Source organism: Manihot esculenta, chromosome 17 (assembly GCF_001659605.2).
Source record: "Manihot esculenta cultivar AM560-2 chromosome 17, M.esculenta_v8, whole genome shotgun sequence".
Lineage (NCBI taxonomy): Eukaryota > Viridiplantae > Streptophyta > Magnoliopsida > Malpighiales > Euphorbiaceae > Manihot > Manihot esculenta.
In genome coordinates, this window is record NC_035177.2 from 11,232,005 (window position 1) to 11,252,755 (window position 20,751).

Here is a 20,751-nt window from a genome sequence, read left to right on the forward strand (position 1 = left end):
ATAACGGTCATATATAATATTATATTTAAATCTCATAAATAAATTATTTAATGACTATAAAATCTTTAATTACCATAAAATATTCAACGACCATAAAATTTCTAATTATCATGAAATCTCAACGACCATAAAACGACCTTCTAATCCTTCACTATCAAAGCTAGGGAAACTCAAGCTTAGCGGTGCTTCCCGAGGGATCGCTTCCACAGTTTTCAAGTCACTCACCATCTCCTGTAATCTGGATTCTAACATGGCATTTTGCCTCTTTTCATATTCCAGAACCAAGCCAGTAAGCTCTAATTCCCATTTTTGTGAGCGAGTGTTTTCTGCCATTGCCAAGGATTGAGAGCTCTAATATCAAATGATGCAAAATAAAGAATAAAAGAAATAATAATGAAATGAAATACAAGCTCAGGGCCAATCTCTCTCAAAGTGTAATTATATTGATCAGGAAGGGAGAATGAATAAAAAAGATTACAACCATGAATAGATACATATATATAGCTATCTTCTACTAACAGAATTCTAGAATCTTGTGTACATTGAAAAGGGCCCTGTAACTACTCTGTCAAGCTGGAATGAAGGTTATGCTATTTCTGGAAATGAGAGACTAGTAGAGAATGAGAGAGGCTGCTACTCTAAATTTTATTAACTCCAACGCCACGCTTTCATCGTATGTGCTGCACTCCGTTTCAATTTTCCTACACACCGTGTTACTTATTCTTCATGCGCATTATATCACTGATTATGTAAAGTGGGAGAGAGGGAAAGAAAGGAAAAAAAATTTCCCATTCCCGATTTGTCGCTTTCATGGTTAGAAGTTTGTTTTGCAATTTGCCGCAGAAAAAATATTCACAATTATTCGTCGCCAATAGTGTATTCGTTGGATCATTACTAAATTGGATAGAAATTCTCATCACAACTTCTTCCTTAATATTTTGATTTTGCAGTTGAATCATTGTTTAGATCAAAAAGTGACTCGGATGAGGAGGTTTGCAAAATGAGAAATGAGAAGTTAACTTTAATATCTATTTTGAATTAATTAATAATTAGTCTTAATTAAATAAGGTAGATTCATCTTTTTATCTAAATTATTAGCATTAGACGGAGGAACCAAATAGTAACAAGTAATAAATCCAGAAACAAAATTGTAAATCCCCTTAGAGAGAAATAGAACTGCAATATCGCAAGCATCTCATATCGCACAAAAAATACTGTCACAATTATCGATTCCAATTCAAATATCACTGTAGCAACTACTCATAGTCTAAGCAATTAACATGGAGAAATATTTCACTTGTTAGAACTTTTTGGAGAAAAAAATAAAAAGAAGATTAAGGTAGTCATAAAGATAGTTATAATGTTATGGAAACTACTTGTATATATGTCCATTTATTATTACCTTGCATACATTCACGTAGGGTCTCCTAAAATGGATCAAAGGCGAAGCCCGTAAATTCTCCTTAAAAGCAACACTTCATATCCAAGGCATTGCCAATAAATTCTCCTTGAAGATCGTTCATATCCGAGGCATTGACAGCAATGGAATACTTAATAAAGTTCATTGCACCACTCAGAGTAACAAAGACGAACGCCAAAATTTTTTTTCTTAAATAATATCAACCCAGTGTAGTTTCTATAGACAATGAAATGAGAAATTTGCTATGACCAACTCTACCATACTTTACAGGAGGAGAAAAGCTGAACAAGCTATAACCAATGCTTTACACAAAGTGAGAACAAATTTACACAGCAAAGCAATCACACCTGGGATGAAGCAGAAGATAAAAGCCACTTCTTTTTAACATTGACTAGTCCAGATAACAGTCGTTGAACATTGAAATCAAGTGGATTCATGGGCCCAAAAAGCATCTGGATCTGGGCAGAACAAAGAGAAGTCTTGCATTTCTAGATTAGCAATGTGCCAATCGACAAAACGAGCTTGAATTGATTTCAATAGCAAAAGGATTGTTGGCAACAGCCACCATTTATCGTCCTCTCTGTTGGTAAACGTGGTTATAAGTCTTTTAAGTTTGTGCAAGGATAAATTAGTCAAACTTCTAAAGGAAATGAACAATAAAGGCTAAATTTCCCTAATCAGCATGCATAAAATTGAACTATATGACACCCACATGCTTGGGCAATAATAAGGGGATTCAATTAAAACTTATTCACCATATTTATGGAAACAGATTGTGAAATACTATGTTGCCACGTTAGTTCACTTCCTGCACCTAATGAACCGGGTGGGAAGGGAAGATCAAATTTGCTAATAAACTGATTTCTACTGTTTCTGGTTTCAATGATGAAAAACAAAGGGAAATTATTTTCTATCTGTAGAATATTGAAAATTGTTGATTTCCTTTTGACTTATAATACTGTAGGATTGCTTAGATAATGAAATTTTCAAATTTTTTACTATTTCATTGTTGAATATAAGAAGAAAAAGTACCTAAAAAATATAAATTGTTGCAGCCACCACCTGCTGTCAATGACCTGTGGTGGCTATCAGTGGTCAAGGGTGACCTATATTCTGGGATTTAACACATTTTCAAGTGGAGTCCTATATTTTAATTTATAACAAAAAGGATCTTGTACCTTTACGCCGTTAGCAAAGTGAGGTTTTTCCTAACACTGTTAACTATCACTGATAAATAATTTACTCCCTGATATTTAAAAGTTACATTTTAATCTCTGTAGTTTTTAATTTAATTCATTAAATTTTGTTTGATTAATAAAATAATTCCTTAATTTAAACTTTATATTTTTAATTGAAATTAATCCCTATATTTTTATAATTTGGTCCCTAAAAATTATAATTACTATAAGTCCTTCTATTTACAAATCAATCTCTCTATTTATTAAATTTTAATATCTTACATATGAAGAACAATAAAATAAAAATAAGATAAAAAAATTTTGATATCTCATTTTTTCGTCCTAATTCATATAAAAAAAAATTATTGAGAAGGGAAAAGTTAGACAAGAAAGAACTCTTTGGACTTAAATTTAGATGCATATTGTGTCAAGATTCTAGATTTAATTTTTATTTTATTAATATATTTCTAAACATAAAATATTAAATTTAATAAACATGTGAGATTAATTTGAAAAAAATATATAAGTACTTATTTGTAAATAATTATAATATTTAGGGACCAAGTTGTAAGAAGATAGGGATGAATTATAACTAGAGGAACTATATCATTTATAAAATAAAACTTTATAACTAAATTTATAAATTTCTAAACTAAATTATATGTTTTATAAAATTTTAAAAATTAAAATGTAATTTATCCTAATTAAAAATTACTTTTAATTAATATTTAAGTGCCATGTTTGCATTTATTAATGGTGTTAAATAGAAAAGTTTCACTTTGCTAACGGAGTGAAACCACGTGACTCTTTTATTGCAAATTAAATTGCAAGACTCTACTTGAAAAAGGCACCAAACCATAAGATAGTTTTTTGTAATTATATGTTTCAAGCTAACTAAATTATAACATCTCACCTTCTAATGTTCCATTTGTTTTCCTTATCAGGTGGCTGGAAAGAAGAAAATCCACTATGAACTATGCCACAGATGAAGGCCACAGCCTGCAAAAAGCAACTCAAGGGTCACTGCTTATTAAGTCAACTAAATAAAGTAACTTATGAAACAAGGACCCTGGCATTTGCAGCCAGATTTTGGGGGCTTCCATAGCTCAACGTGGCTTCCATATTCAATTTTATTAAATGAGTAATGTGCTCTTTATTTTTGACTTGGGCAATCCTTCCTCTTGGACTAACTTTTGGAGTGAGTTAAGCATGATATCAAATCCTCCCGTAATTTTTTTCATGCTCTAAGCGTTTGGTCATGGGCATGAAAGGTGTATCAAATTACCATATTAGTTTGGGAATGATAATGTGCTCCTTACAAAGCCAAGCTATGAGTTAGAACCAATCCATTTTTTCTTAAAAGAAATTTTTGAGAATGTGATAAATGCCTCGCCAAATGTATATTGAGATTAGACAAACTTAATTGGAAAACATACTGCACAATTAATATAACTTACAATGTTGGACAGAGATGTGGCATTCCACAATGCATATATACGAGAAAGTGAAGCTCTTCTAGGTTCTCTGCTGAATAAGGCATTCAAGCCAGCTGGAAATGGCGAAAGCAAAGATAGAGGAAGAATGAGGAGGACAGCAAGGAAAGCACCAAGAGAAATCCAATAGAACTGAAGTAAAGCAAGAAGGGTAACAGAAAGATCTGCCAAAAGGATGATAGTTATGAAAAGCTGAAGCGTGTCCTGAAACAAAAACAATCAGGCATTAGATGATAAAAATTAACAAGATAATCAACCTGCTAAGGAGACCTAAGTATATAAGTACCTGTCTTCCAACAGGTCTTGTATTGTGCAGTAAGAGAGAAAATGGAAAGAGAAAGTCCCTTCTAAACTCCAAAGATTTCAAAGTTGCATCATTTATGAGACCACCATTGATTCCTCCAGTCATCTTTTTACGAGACAAAACTTGACTCATGTACGGACGATCCTGCTGTAGTTGCTTTAAACTTTTGCTCGTACACAAGGCATTCTTCCTAGAAAATGGTCAATATAAGTTCAGAATAAGTTCAAACAACTTAACTCAAGAAGAAAAGCCCATAATTTTGTTGAAGTTTGTTACAAGACCATAATTCTATGAAGAAGCCTAAACTGATATCTCTATAATCAGAGCTATTATTATATTAACACATTTGCAACAATATTTATGAAATACATCTGATATTGTGCCTCGAAAGTTTCCTTATCTGAATCATCTCTAATGAAGACTAAAGTTGGGCTATTCAATAACTGATCAACCAAACTAACTCAACTTTGTTAGGTAAAGTTGTGCTCAAAATGTAGTTGCTTGGTTTTGGTACTTGATCTTGGGACCATCTCTTAATGTATGACAAATTTTGAAGGCTCAATATATACTTACACCCCTTTACTAGTTGAGATTAGCTCATTGAACGCCTTAACTAAAATCGTAACCTATTTAACACTTGAACTCATAAAAATCATAATAATTAAACACAAATTAGCCATATTATCAATGATTTATCTGAAAAAAAGTTAAAATTAATCAAACATGTTATTAGTTATACTCTAAATTTTGTTGATTGTACTTTGAATTTTAATAAATTGAAAAAGTTGGGCGAGAATAATTTTATCATTTTATGAAAATTTGACCGTGAGAAGAGGTAATACCAACAAAAGGAGCACAGGAAAATTGTGGACAAAATGAATGGATAATTCCAGTCACAATTTGAGTTCAAGAATAATCCCACTAAAAAATAAAAAATTCATGACAGGTTGTATCCATATTTCCAAAAGCTCCAAATTAAACATAAATAGATGATCCAGTTAAAAATAATCTAATAGATGCCAGTTATTTACCTTATGCATTCATCATTGCTTCTATCTAACAAATCAGACTGGTTCATACTGTAAAAAGAATGTTCACCAACCATTACCAAGATACCCAACTGATAGTAACCAGATGCAGTAGCTTGGAACCATCCAAGATCTATCTTAACCCCATGGAAGTCAAGTTGGGGATTTGCATGACTACTGATCCAATCAATGACTGGGAGCAATGCAGAACGGATAGAGCCATGCCTCACAGTCCTCAACTGAGCATTTAAACCAGCCACCAAACGATTCCAGACAGAAGCTGGGACATGCTGGAAATGACATATTTCTGCTTATCAGATGAATTTTAGAAAGAGTTATGAAGTTATGTCAAGTCATACCTGTCCAAGAAGATTAGTCAGCAATGTGTCACTATGAAGACTATAAGGGGACATATAGCTCCCATCCCCACCAAAAATTATGCACATGGGGAATCTCTTTTGTATTATAGATACAATATCTAAGCGTTTCTCATCCCCACCAAGGAAAAAATCTATGTATGCAACCATCAAATCTGGTGTTGCTCCAACCTGCATCAATTGCCACTCATGTAAAGACGATGAGAATTCCAGAGAAAGAATAGAAAAGGAAATCAATGAAAAATCCTTCCAAAACAAAGAAAGTCCAATAGCAAATTCCATAGGTGAAATATATGTTGATAAGATAAGACAAGACCATGCAAGAATTTACAGAAGAAATGCTAGCTGCCTAGTTCTAACAGATGCTGGACGCTCTTGAACTTGTGAGTTTGAAGGAAAAAAAAAAAAGTAGTTGCTTTTCAATTTGACAGTTGTACAAACCGCTAATCTAGCAAAAATGACAAGAAGAAAAAATCGTTTCAAAACAATATGATTCACTAGGAAACTACAAAATCAAAAGCCTACATTGAGTTAGTGCAGGAAAAACAAACAGGGATAAATACTTATAAACACCTTCACAATATATACATATATATATAGTCATCTAAATCTAGTTCATGCTAAAACACCCAAACTTTTAAATTCCATCTGACACCACCAAGTAATATTGCAGAAAATTAATAATCCTTGAAAAATTATATACACTTGTAGTAGATAAACAGCTATTTGACACAAATAATAATAACAACTAAGTTTTAATCTCAAAATAGTTGGGGTTGGCTATGGATCTTTTGATGCCATTTAGATTTGTAGACACTATGTCAACATTAACATTCAAGATCTATAAATCCTATACTCCTTCCATCCACGTCATCTTAGGTCTATCCTTACACTTCCATACTAGGGCATTTGGCACTCCATGTTGGACAAGATCAAATCATCTTAAATGACCTCCCTCATTGATGCAAACATGATTCAAAATATGCCAAGAGTTGAAAGTGCAAAAACAGTAAAGAGTTGGATATTCTTCTATGAAGAATTTTTTAAAAATCAGATTAATGGCAAGGAGAATTTATTTTCAGGTATTGTAATAAGACAAGGAACAATTGAGCAATTTTTGTGTATCTTCTCTATTGAAATATCTGTGTTTATACTTTATATACAGATTACAAGGCTTGCTAGAATTTTCTATCAATCAATAGTACCAATTAGAATCAATAGTATCAATTAGCCTATAATTATATAATCTCCTTTAATTATGTACAAATTATGTTCACTCCAACACTTCCCTCAAATTAAAACATAGACATTTATCATGCCCAACTTGTTATAAAGATATTCTATTCGAGGTCCATTTAAAGTTTTATTGAATAGATCATCCAATTGTTCTCCTATCTTCACATAACCGGTGGAAATTAACTTTTCTTGAATTTTCTCACGGATGAAATGGCAATCAATTTCAATATGTTTAGTTCGTTCATGGTATACTGAGTTGGAAGCAATGTGAAAAGCAGTTTAATTATAAGCCCAAAGTTTCGCATGTGAAGCAACATCCAAACCAACTTCTTCCAGCAAATGATTTATCACAAAATCTCACAAGTGGATCGAGCCATGACACTATTCTGACTCGGCACTGGATTTGGATACCACATTTTTCTTTTTACTTTTCTAAGACACTAGATTTCCTCCAATAAAAACACAGTATCTGAAAAACACTCGACTGTAGTGTGCCCACGATCGAGTATACCGAGTCCAGAGATCCTTTTTAAATAACATAGAATTTGTTCTAGAGCAGCCCTATATTTCATTGTAGGTGTAGACATAAACTAGCTTACAATGCTTTCTGCAAAAGTAATATCTGAACGAGTCATCACCATAAAATAGTTTAATTTTCCAACCACCTTCCTGTAACTCTCTGGGTCACCATAGGATGGCCATTATCTTTTCTAAGACATATATTATGAATCATTAGTGTGGTACAGGGTTTAGCTCCCAACTTGTCAGTTTCTACAAGTAAGTCAAGGACATACTTCCTTTGAAATTGAAAAGTTTCGTTTTTACTCCTCAAGGCTTCGACTCCCAAGAAACACTTAAGCTGACCTAAGTCTTTGGTATGAAAACTCGCATGGAAGAAGGATTTGAGAGAATAGATCCCTACACTATCATTCCCTGAAATGACAATATCATCAACATACACAACAAGGAGGATAATACCAGTATTTGAATTTCTATAAAAGACTGAGTGGTTACACTTGCTTTTTTTTTTTGACCCAAATTATTGAACAACTTCACTCAACTTGCCAAACCATGCATGGGGACTTTGCTTTAATCCATACAAAGATTTTTTCAAACTACAAACTTTTTCATACTCCCTTGATCAACAAACTCAGATGGTTGCTCCATATGCATCTTTTGGAGATCACCATGTAAAAATACAATTTTGATATCTAAATAGTGTAAAGGCCAATGATGAGAAGCAGCCAAGGAGATGAACAAGCGAACTGAGGTCATTTTAGCCACATGAGAAAAAGTGTTAGAATAGTCAATGCCATAGGTTTGGGCGTAGCCTTTTGAAACGAGACGGACGTTAAGCCTCGCTACAAAACCATCTGGATTGACTTTGACAGCAAAACCCATTTATAGCCTATAGCCTTCTTGCCAGGGGTAAATCAATAGATGAGTCACTCATTGTCCTCCACTCCACTAGTAGAGTTCTGTACAGCAGCAAAAAAATGAATTTGCTCAGAAAAGGTTACATCTGTTGAGACCAGATATTTGTTAAGCTCTAGAGAATAACACCGATACTCCCTTCTGAAAGCAAAAATATCCCAAAAAAACACACTTCAAAGTCTTAGAATCAAGTTTAGTCACATGCATGGTTTTAAATCGCGGTCGCGGCCACGTTCGAGGCCGTGGTCGTGGATAACGGAAACAGACCTATAACGGCCGTAACGTAACGGTAACGGCCTGGCGCTACGCAAATTTTTTTAAAAAACTTGCAAAGTTCATAAATATATAGTTTAAAATAAGAAAAATCAACATAATCTTTATAGATCGAGTAAACTAATAGCTCAAATTATAATTTTAACTCAAAACTAACACTTTAATCCACAAAAACTTACAAAAAAAGGAAAAAAACAACAATTAAAAACTAAAATAGATAAAATTTAACTAACTTTTTAGAAGAAATAAGCTTGGAAATAGAGTAGTTTATAATGGATCTAAGTTTATATGAGAAATATGCAAGGAAGACTGAAATTTGAAAGAGAAAGGGAAGAGAAAACTTAAAAAATATAGTCTTTGAAGCTGCTGAAGAGTGTAGAAACTAATGAAAATGAGAATAGGGAGAAAAAATAAAAGAAATAAAAGAATTTTAATTATTGGTAACGGCCGTTACCGTTACGTAACGGTCGGTAATGGCCGTTACTGTTACGTAATGGCCGTAACGGCCGTTACGCATGCAAATCAGGAGGGCCATTATATAACGGGATAACGGGTAACGGCCCCCCCATAACGGCCGTTACATAACGGCCGTTACATAACGTAACGGCAGTTATTTAAAACCATGGTCACATGAGGTCTGACATCCAAACATAACAAGTGCTGCTACTTCTTAGGAAATAGGACATTATAGGGGGTATCACCATTTAGTACTAGAGAGGGCATGCGATTAACGAGAAAGCATGCAATAGAGACAGTATCAGTCTAGAATGGCTTAGAAACTTGCATTTCAAATAGCAGAGCTCGAGTAGCTTCAAAGAGATGTCGAATCTTCCTTTCAGCTACCCCATTTTGAGCGGGTGTATCAACACGTGACGATCGGTGAAAAATACCATTTTGAATCATGTAAGCCTGGAATGATTCTGACATATATTCTTTAGCATTATTGCTTAGCAAAATTTGCATAGAAACATTAAATTGATTTGATTTCAGTACAAAAGGTAGAAAAATGAGAAAACACTTCCGAACAATGATTCAGAAATTAAATCCAAGTCAATCTAGAAAAAATCATCCACAAAGTTGATAAAATATTTGAATTCAAGCTTAGACCCAATCGGACATGGTCACCAAACATCCGAATAAACTAATTCAAAATCAAACTTAGCTTGTTTATTGGCTTTAGGACTTGAAGATTTTTGGAAGAATATTGAGTATTCTTGTATTTCACTCTTGATTTGTACAATATGTCTACATGGCTATTTATACACAAAGAATCATATTTAAACAGGAAGCAAATAATCAAATAATAATTACAGAGATAATTAAGGATCCTAATCAAATCAAATCAAATCCCTAGAATCAATTAGGATTAGCAAATAAGTCAACACTCCCCCTCAAGTTGGTGCAAAGATGTCACACATGCCCAACTTGCAAATCAGATTATGATAGATCTTGTTGTTAAGCCCTTTAGTAAACACATCCGCAAGTTGCTCAGTAGAAGTCACATGAACTAGGCTCAAGACACCGTCTGTTAATTTTTCTTTAATGAAGTGCCGATCAATTTCAATGTGCTTCGTTCGGTCATGTTGGACTGGGTTTTGTGCTATACTTATAGCAGCTTTATTGTCACAATACAAGGTTATCTTGTCTCTCTCGGACAATCTCAACTCTTCCAATAACTTCTGCAACCATAAGAGTTCACACACTCCTTGGGCCATTGCTCTGTATTCTGCTTCCGCACTTGACCGAGCAACAACACTTTGTTTTTTGCTCCTCCAAGTGACAAGGTTTCCTCCCACAACTGTGCAGTAGCCAGATGTGGATCTCCTGTCATCGAGAGATCCTGCCCAATCTGCATCTGTAAAACTTTCAATTCGGAGATGACCATGTTTGGAATAAAGAAGCCCTTTCCCTGGCGCAGACTTTAGGTATCTCAAGATGCGAAGTACAGCTTGCATATGAGTCTCGCGAGGGTCATGCATGAATTGGCTGACTAAGCTAACAGCATAGGCTATATCCGGTCGAGTGTGTGAGAGATAAATCAACCTTCCTACCAATCTCTGATATCTTCCAATATCCACGGACTCACCAGTTCCTGCTTTCAGCTTGTGGTTACTTTCAATGGGAGATTCTGCTGGCTTACACCCCATCATACCAGTTTCTTTCAAAAGATCCAGAATGTACTTTCTTTGAGAGATGAAAATTCCTTTTTCTGATCTGGCCACCTCGATACCTAGAAAATATTGCAGTTTTCCCAGATCTTTGATTTCAAATTCCTGAGCTAACAACCTCTTTAGTTGAGCCATTTCCTCTTTGTCATCACCTGTCACCACTATATCATCAACATACACAATAAGAAGGGTGATCTTACCCTTATGATGTTTGATAAACAGAGTGTGATCAGCATTGCTTTGTTGGTAACCGAAGGACATCATGGCTCTGCTAAACCTGTCAAACCAAGCTCTGGGAGATTGTTTTAGCCCATACAAAGCCTTTTTTAACTTGCACACCTTTCCTTGTGTCTTCTCATCAGCGAACCCAGGAGGAATTTCCATGAATACTTCTTCCTCTAAATCTCCATGGAGGAAAGCATTCTTCACATCAAACTGTTGCAAGTCCCAGTCCAAGTTGGCCGCGCAAGATAACAGAACTCTGATTGAATTCATTTTTGCAACTGGGGCAAATGTCTCTTGATAATCCACTCCATAGGTTTGGGTGAAACCTTTAGCAACCAATCTGGCCTTAAATCGTTCAATTGTGCCATCAGCTTTATGTTTCACTGTGAATACCCATTTACAGCCAACGAGTTTCTTCTCAGGTGGAAGAGTGACAAGCTCCCAAGTTTCATTTTTAGCCAATGCTTTCATCTCTTCAATCATTGCTTTCTTCCATTTAGGATCTGCAAGAGCTTTCTTCCAATCCTGTGGAATAGACACAGAGGAAATAGACAAGGCAAAGGCTCTATAGGAAGGTGATAAAGATTCATAAGAAACAAAGTTAGAAATAGGGTGTTTAGTGCAAGATCTGACCCCTTTTCTTTGTGCAATAGGTTTATCTAAGTCATTGAAACATTCAAGAGTTGTGGGTAACTCACCAGAAGAAAGAGTTGTGGGTAACTCACCAGAAGAAGATTCATGACTAGGTAACTCACCAGGAGAAGATTCTTGACTCTGAGTAGACTGCATAATGGCTTCTTCTGCCTTGTCTCTCCTTGAATACCTTCTCAAATCTGGCTTGTCCAAACGACCAGTTCTCTCTCCCTGATTGGACATCTCCCCCTGTCTACTAGAACTCAAACTTTCTGGTTGAACCATATCACTCAAAATCACAGAATTCGGGATCACCTCTTCTTGCTCATTATTCTCCCCCTGAAGAGGTGAGGGGTTGGTACTGAAGTAGGGTTCAGTTTCTCGGAAGGTAACATCCATACTAACGAAGTATTTCCTAGAGGGAGGATGATAACACTTGTATCCTTTCTGTGTTGGAGAATATCCAACAAACACACATTTAAGGGCCTTGGGATCCAGTTTTCCTGCCGTCCTAGTATGGACAAAGCAAACACACCCAAATACTTTTGGTGGAACAACGTATGAATTCTTCCCTTGTAAAACCGCCAAAGGACTCATAAAGTCAAGGTTCTTGAGAGGCATTCTATTGATAAGATAAGCAGATGCAAGAATTGCATCTCCCCAATATGCTTTGGGTAGATTCATGGTGAACATAAGAGATCGAGCTACCTCCAATAGATGCCTATTTTTCCTCTCAGCAACGCCATTTTGAGCACTAGTATAAGGACAACTAGTCTGGTGTATTATTCCATTATTCTCCAAATAAGCAGAAAAGCTACTATCCATGTATTCTCTTCCATTGTCAGTTCTCAAAATTTTCACCTTAGTATTAAATTGAGTACAAACCATCTTATGAAAGGATTGAAAACAAGAAAAGACATCACTTTTAGCTTTAATCAAATAGACCCAAGTCATTCGAGTACAACAATCAATAAAGGTGACAAACCATCGATTACCAGACAATGAGACAGTTTGAGTAGGCCCCCAAACATCAGAATGAATAGTCGCAAAAGGAATTTGACTTTTATTATGACTCAAAGGATAGGATGTTCTAGTGTGTTTAGCATACTCACAAGCATCACAAAATAGAGAATCAAACTGAGTTCTAGCAAACAAATTAGGATAAAGTTTTTCTAAGGCAAAGAATGATGGATGTCCTAACCGTCTGTGCCACTGTATTATTTCCTGATTGACATCTTTATTTTCTCCAAAACAGGCTTGAGATATCGAAGAACCTGGATCACCCTCCAACATATATAAGCCATCATGCAGTCTACCATTGCCAATCCTCTTTCCTGTGCGAAGATCCTGAATAACACAATGATCAGGAAAGAATTCAATTTTACAATTAAGGGCATTGGTGATAGCACTAACAGATAAAAGGTTGACAGGAAAGTGGGGAACATGGAGGACAGATGATATTTTAATATTCGGTGTGCAAATAACAGAACCTGTTCCGGATATGGGAGTAAAAGAGCCATCAGCAATTTTGACACTATCTTTGGTTAGGGAAGGAAAATAATTGAGAAGGCCTTTAGACGAACCTGTCATGTGTCTATTCGCACCAGAATCGATAATCCATGGAATATTATGGAGAGATGAAGTATTACCTGACTTTACAACGTCAGATGTGGCACTAAAGAATGAGGAATCAGAGTTAGGAATCGAGATTCTTGTACCTTCTGCTATCGACACCCTTTTACCTTCTGTCATGGTAAAGGTTTATAAACGGTGACAGAATAGGAGGTATTCAAGGGTGTACACACAAGAGAGCCCAATCGATTCACCAAAAGGACCGGGTAGCAGCACGGGAAGGCCGGAAAGATGATCGGAATCGTCGCCGGAGTGATCGGAGCAGCAAAGCAGTGGCAGATGATGGGTCACGCGCCGGGAAGCGCCGGGTCACGCGCCGGGAAGAGGTGGCGCGTGAGCCTCACGCGCAAGCTTTTCCGGCGTCGGGGCTGGTCGATCGGCCGGCGGCAGTCCGGCGGTTCTTCTGGTGCCGGCGGTGAGAGAGTGAAGGGCTCCTAAATGGGTTAGTACCAAAAAAGTAAATTTAGGGTTTTGAAACCCTGAAGAGGAAAAATTGAATTTGACCCAAAAAATCAGGAAAAAGGCTCTGATACCATGAAGATTTTTGGAAGAATATTGAGTATTCTTGTATTTCACTCTTGATTTGTACAATATGTCTACATGGCTATTTATACACAAAGAATCATATTTAAACAGGAAGCAAATAATCAAATAATAATTACAGAGATAATTAAGGATCCTAATCAAATCAAATCAAATCCCTAGAATCAATTAGGATTAGCAAATAAGTCAACAGGACTTAAAGAGCTTCGATGATATTTTGCAAGACGGCACAACTCACACTCTAGTGAAGATACCTTATGAAATTAAGGGCATAGCTTCTTCAAAACCGATAAAGAAGGATGTCCCAACCGACAATGTGCTTCGAACAGAGACAATACTGGAACAAACAGACCAAAGCACCCATGCATCCAAAATGTTGAAACCACCAGATACATGTCGTTTACCAATAATCTACTTCGTCAAGATCCTGAATGAGATAATGATCAAGAAAAAATGAGACAACAATTTAGGTTTTTAGTAAGTTTACTCACAGAGATTAAATTAAAAGCAAGATTAGTAAACTTAGTACAGATGATAGGGTAATAGAAAAAGTGGGTTTAACGGTCTCAGCAATAGTAGTAGCGACTGGAGATAAGGCAAGTTTTACCTATCTCAACAATAGCAGCTACTGGAGTAGACCCTTTCAACCAATTGTTTTTAATTTTGGTAGGCGTTGAGATAATTTCAGTAATATGGATTTGACTATCAGAAGCCATTTCAACCAAAATGTAGCACAGAACACCAATTCACTTCACACAATGTTTCAAGACATGAAATCAGGCCTTAAAACACAAAATCCAACTTAAAAAAAGCTTAAACACAAATTAGGAATGGAGGATCTAGAACTTGCTTAGTCACAATAAAGGAGAAACCCAACTACAGCAGCGTCCCATGACAGATCCACCGCTGGAGATTGGATGAAAACCATGGGGCAACCTCGTAACAGGAACCGAAGGCTCGCCACGCTCCTCAACGCATCGGCGAATGACAGATTGAGCCGACCTTCAAATGGTGCGTGAGATCCACTCGCCGACAAGACGACCGCCGAGCTTCAAGGAATGGCCAGAAACACGCCTACGCGCTTGGGAAGCCGAAGGTGAGACCAAACGAGCACTGGATTCTGGTGATCCAACCAAACAATTTCTCTTTATCGAGATACTAAAAAAAAACAGAGGACCTTTAAATCTCAATGCTCTGATACCATGTAACAAGACAAGAAACAATTGAGCAATTTCAGTGCATCTCTCTATTGAAATAACTATGTTATATACAGATTACAAGACCTTACTAAGACAACTACTAAGAATCCTCTATCAATCAATAGTATCAATAAGTTTATGATTATCTAATCTCCTCTAATTATGTACAGATTATATTCACTCTAATAAGTATAACCGTATAAGGGAAAAAGAGGTGCTTAGGAACTTCTTCACCAGTGTCTTAAGTATACTCCCCACACAGAAAAGAAAGAATGTAAGAAGTGAAGTTTTCAGTATTAATGAAAGATGTTTAAAAAAGAAATTCTCATTGATGCAAACATGATTCAAAAATCATAATATGCCATGAGTCGAAAGTGCAAAAACAATGAAGGGCTTTAGGGGTGCGCAGAGTTCGTTCCAAACCGAAATAACCGACCGAATCAAATTGAATTAAAAATTGGGTTCGATTTATTAAAAAATTCGATTCGGTTTGGTTTTATTTTTAAAAAAATCGAGTTGACAGGTTTGGTTCGGTTTTAAAAATTGAAAACTCAATGTAACTGAACCGAACCGTATAAGGATGATTTGAACCCTATTATTTACATTTGTGACGCTTGTGGTACAGTGGCAGACAATTGCTTTTCAATTTCAATGACCTTGGGTTTGATCCTAGGGCCTGTTTTTTATTTATTTTTAATTTTTAATTTAATATCAATCTAATCCTATCCATCCATTTTAGTTTTATGAAATATGAGCCATTGAAAAATTACTATAAATTTATAACTGAAGAATTTTGAAAAAATTTAGAGAATTCTTGTATTTCACTCTTAATATTTACAATTGGTTTATATGACTATTTATACACAAAGAATTATATCTAAACAGGAAGCAAATAATCAAATAATAATTACATAGATAATTAAGAATCTTAATCAAATCAAATCAAATCATATCCCTAGAATCAATTAGAATTAGCAAATAAGTCAACACTCCCCCTCAAGTTGGTGCAAAGATGTCGCACATGCCCAACTTGCATATCAGATTATGGTAGATTTTGTTGTTGAGCCCTTTAGTAAATACATCCGCAAGTTGCCCAGTAGAAGTCACATGAACTAGGCTCAAGACACCGTCTGTTAATTTTTCTTTAATGAAGTGCCGATCGATTTCAATGTGCTTCGTCCGGTCATGTTGGACTGGATTTTGTGCTATACTTATAGCAGCTTTATTGTCACAATATAAAGTTATCTTGTCTTTCTCGAGCAACCTCAACTCCTCCAATAACTTCTGTAACCATAAGAATTCACACACACCTTGGGTCATTACTCTGTATTCTGCTTCAGCACTTGACCGAGCAACAACACTTTGTTTTTTGCTCCTCCAGGTGACAAGGTTCCCTCCCACAACTGTGCAGTAGCCAGAGGTGGATCTCCTGTCATCGAGAGATCCTGCCCAATCTGCATCTTTAAAAGCTTCAACTCGGAGGTGACCATGTTTGGAGTAAAGAAGCGCTTTCCCTGGCGCACACTTTAGGTATCTTAAGATGCGAAGTACAGCTTGCATATAAGTCTCGCGAGGGTCATGCATGAATTGGCTGACTAAGCTAACAGCATAGGCTATATTCGGTCGAGTGTGTGAGAGATAAATCAACCTTCCTACCAATCTCTAGCATCTTCCAATATCCACAGACTCACCAGTTCCTGCTTCCAGCTTTTGATTACTTTCAATGGGAGATTTTGCTGGTTTACACCCCATCATACCAGTTTCTAACAGATCCAGAATGTACTTTCATTGGGAGATGAAAATTCCTTTTTCTGATCTAGCCACCTCGATACCTAGGAAATATTGCAGTTTTTCTAGACCTTTGATTTCAAATTCCTGAGCTAACAACCTCTTTAGTTGAGTCATTTCCTCTTTGTCATTGCCTGTCATCACTATATCATCAACATAAACAATAAGAAGGGTGATCTTACCCTTGTGATGTTTGATAAACAGAGTGTGATCAGCATTGCTTTGTTGGTAACCAAAGGACATCATGGCTCTGCTAAACCTGTCAAACCAAGCTCTAGGAGATTGTTTTAGCCCATACAAAGCCTTTTTTAACCTGCACACCTTTCCTTGTGTCTTCTCATCAGCAAACCCATGAGGAATTTCCATGAACATTTTTCCCTTAAATCTCCATGGAGGAAAGCATTCTTCACATCAAACTGTTGCAAGTCCCAGTCCAAGTTGGCTGCGCAGGATAACAAAACTCTGATTGAGTTCATTTTTGCAACTGGGGCAAATGTCTCTTGGTAATCCACTCCATAGGTTTGGGTGAATCCTTTAGCAATATAAGTCTCGTGAGGGTCATGCATGAATTGGCTGACTAAGCTAACAGCATAGGCTATATCCGGTCGAGTGTGTGAGAGATAAATCAACCTTCCTACCAATCTCTAGTATCTTCCAATATCCACAGACTCACCAGTTCCTGCTTCCAGCTTGTGATTACTTTCAATGGGAAATTCTGCTGGTTTACACCCCATCATACCAATTTCTAACAGATCCAGAATGTACTTTCATTGGGAGATGAAAATTCCTTTTTCTGATCTAGCCACCTCGATACCTAGGAAATATTGCAGTTTTTCTAGATCTTTGATTTCAAATTCCTGAGCTAACAACCTCTTTAGTTGAGTCATTTCCTCTTTGTCATTGCCTGTCATCACTATATCATCAACATAAACAATAAGAAGGGTGATCTTACCCTTGTAATGTTTGATAAACAAAGTGTGATCAGCATTGCTTTGTTGGTAACCAAAGGACATCATGGCTCTGCTAAACCTGTCAAACCAAGCTCTAGGAGATTGTTTTAGCCCATACAAAGCCTTTTTTAACCTGCACACCTTTCCTTGTGTCTTCTCATCAGCGAACCCATGAGGAATTTCCATGAACATTTTTCCCTTAAATCTCCATGGAGGAAAGCATTCTTCACATCAAACTGTTGCAAGTCCCAGTCCAAGTTGGCTGTGCAGGATAACAAAACTCTGATTGAGTTCATTTTTGCAACTGGGGCAAATGTCTCTTGGTAATCCACTCCATAGGTTTGGGTGAATCCTTTAGCAATCAATCTGGCCTTAAACTGTTTAATTGTGCCATCAGCTTTGTGTTTCACTGTGAACACCCATTTACAGCCAACGAGTTTCTTTCCAAGTGGGAGAGTGACAAGCTCCCAAGTCTCATTTTTAGCCAATGCTTTCATCTCTTCAATCATTGCTTTCTTCCATTTAGAAACTGCAAGAGCTTTCTTCTAATCCTGTGGAATAGACACAGAGGAAATAGACAAAGCAAAGGCTCTGTAGGAAGGAGATAAAGATTCATAAGAAACAAAGTTAGAAATAGGGTGTTTAGTACAAAATCTGACCCCTTTTCTTTGTGCAATAAGTTTATCTAAGTCATTGAAACATTCAAGAGTTGTGGGTAACTCACCAGAAGAAGCTTCATGACTGCATAACTCACCAGGAGAAGATTTTCGACTCTGAGTAGACTGCATAATGGCTTCTTCTGCCTTGTCTCTCCTCGAATACCTTCTCAAATATAGCTTGTCCAAACGACCAATTCTCTCTCCCTGATTGGACATCTCTCCCTGTCTACTAGAACTCAAACTTTCTAGTTGAACCATATCAATCAGAATCACAGAATTCAGGATCATCTCTTCTTGCTCATTATTCTCCCCCTGAAGAGGTGAGTGGGTGGTACTGAAGTAGGGTTCAGTTTCTCGGAAGGTAACATCCATACTAAGTATTTCCTAGAGGGAGGATGATAACACTTGTATCCCTTCTGTATTGGAGAATACCCAACAAGCCTTGGGATCCAATTTTTCTGTCGTCCTAGTATGGACAAAGCAAACACACCCAAATACTTTTGGTGGAACAACGTATGAATTTTTCCCTTGTAGAACCGCCAAAGGACTCATAAAGTCAAGGGTCTTGAGAGGCATTCTATTGATAAGATAAGCAGATGCAAGAATTGCATCTCCCTAATATGCTTTGGGTAGATTCATGGTGAACATGAGAGATTGAGCTACCTCCAATAGATGCCTATTTTTCCTCTCAGCAACGCCATTTTGAGCACTAGTATAAGGACAACTAGTCTAGTGTACTATCCCATTACTCTCCAAATAAGCAGAAAAGCTACTATCCATGTATTCTCTTCCATTGTCGGTTTTCAAAATTTTCACCTTAGTATCAAATTGAGTACAAACCATCTTATGAAAGGATTGAAAACAAGAAAAGACATCACTTTTAGCTTTAATCAAATAGACCCAAGTCATTCGAGTGCAACAATCAATAAAGGTGACAAACCATCGATTACCAGACAAGGAGACAGTTTGAGTAGGCCCCAAACATCAGAATGAATAGTCGCAAAAGGAATTTGACTTTTATTATGACTCAAAGGATAGGATGTTCTAGTGTGTTTAGCATACTTACAAGCATCACAAAATAGAGAATTAAACTGAGTTCTAGCAAACAAATTAGGATAAAGTTTTTCTAAGGCAAAAAATGATGGATGCCCTAACCGTCTGTGCCGCTGTATTATTTCCTGATTGATATCCTTATTTTCTCCAAAACAGGCTTGAGATATCAAAGAACCTGGATCACCCTCCAACATATATAAGCCATCATGTAGCCTGCCATAGCCAATCCTCTTTCCTGTGTGAAGATCCTGAATAACACAATGATCAGGAAAGAATTCAATTTTACAATTAAGGGCATTGGTAATAGCACTGACAGATAAAAGGTTGACAAGAAAGTGGGGAACATGAAGGACAGATGATAATTTAATGTTGGATGTGCAAATAACAGAACCTATTCTGGATATGGGAGTAAAAGAGCCATCAGCAATTCTAACACTATCTTTGGTTAGAGAAGGAAAATAATTGAGAAAGCCTTTAGAAGAGCCTGTCATGTGTCTATTCGCACCAGAATCGATAATCCATGGAACATTATTAAGAGAGGAAGCATTACCTGACTTTACAAAGTTAGATGTGGCACCAGAGGACGAGGAATCAGAGTTAGGAATCAAGACCCTTTTACCTTCTACCATGGTAAAGATTTGTGAACCGTGAAATAATAGGAGGTACCCAAGGTTGTACACACAAGAGAGCCCAATCAATTCACCAAAAGACCGGGTAGCGGGACAGGAAGGCCGGAAAGATGGTCGGAATAGTCGCTGAAGTGATCAGAGCCGCAAAGCAGCGTCAGGCGATTGGTCACGCACCGGGAAAGGGAGGCGCGTGAGCCTCACGTGCGGGCTTTTTCGGCATCGGAGCTGGCAATCGACCGACGACAGTCTTGGTGCCGGCGGTGAGAAGAGGAAAGGCTCTTAAATACCAAAAAAAGATAGATCTAGGGTTTTGAAACCCTAAAGAGGAAAAAATTAAATTTAAACCCTAAAATCAGGAAAAGGCTCTGATACCATGAAGAATTTTGAGAAAATTTAGAGAATTCTTGTATTTCACTCTTAATCTTTACAATTGATTTATATGACTATTTATACACAAAGAAATATATCTAAACAGGAAGCAAATAATTAAATAATAATTACAGAGATAATTAAGGATCCTAATCAAATC

At 36.6% G+C, this 20,751-nt stretch overlaps 1 protein-coding gene across 3 annotated transcripts in view; it reads right to left on the minus strand.

Annotated features, from left to right (window-relative positions):
• Positions 1 to 1,579: 1,579 nt before the first annotated feature.
• Positions 1,580 to 20,751, minus strand: part of LOC110604465 — a 45,230-nt gene continuing 26,058 nt past the window's right edge. For 2 of the 3 annotated variants that reach the window (XM_021742636.2, XM_021742637.2), the window contains exons 18-23: positions 5,783 to 5,971; positions 5,427 to 5,713; positions 4,378 to 4,585; positions 4,056 to 4,295; positions 3,512 to 3,597; positions 1,580 to 2,000 (exon numbers count right to left, since the gene is read on the minus strand). In XM_021742636.2, the coding sequence (XP_021598328.1) occupies positions 1,844 to 2,000; positions 3,512 to 3,597; positions 4,056 to 4,295; positions 4,378 to 4,585; positions 5,427 to 5,713; positions 5,783 to 5,971 (1,167 nt within the window). In that variant the 3' untranslated portion in view covers positions 1,580 to 1,843. The remainder of the gene's footprint in view (positions 2,001 to 3,511; positions 3,598 to 4,055; positions 4,296 to 4,377; positions 4,586 to 5,426; positions 5,714 to 5,782; positions 5,972 to 20,751) is intronic. The other variant, XM_021742638.2, reaches the window with a different exon arrangement.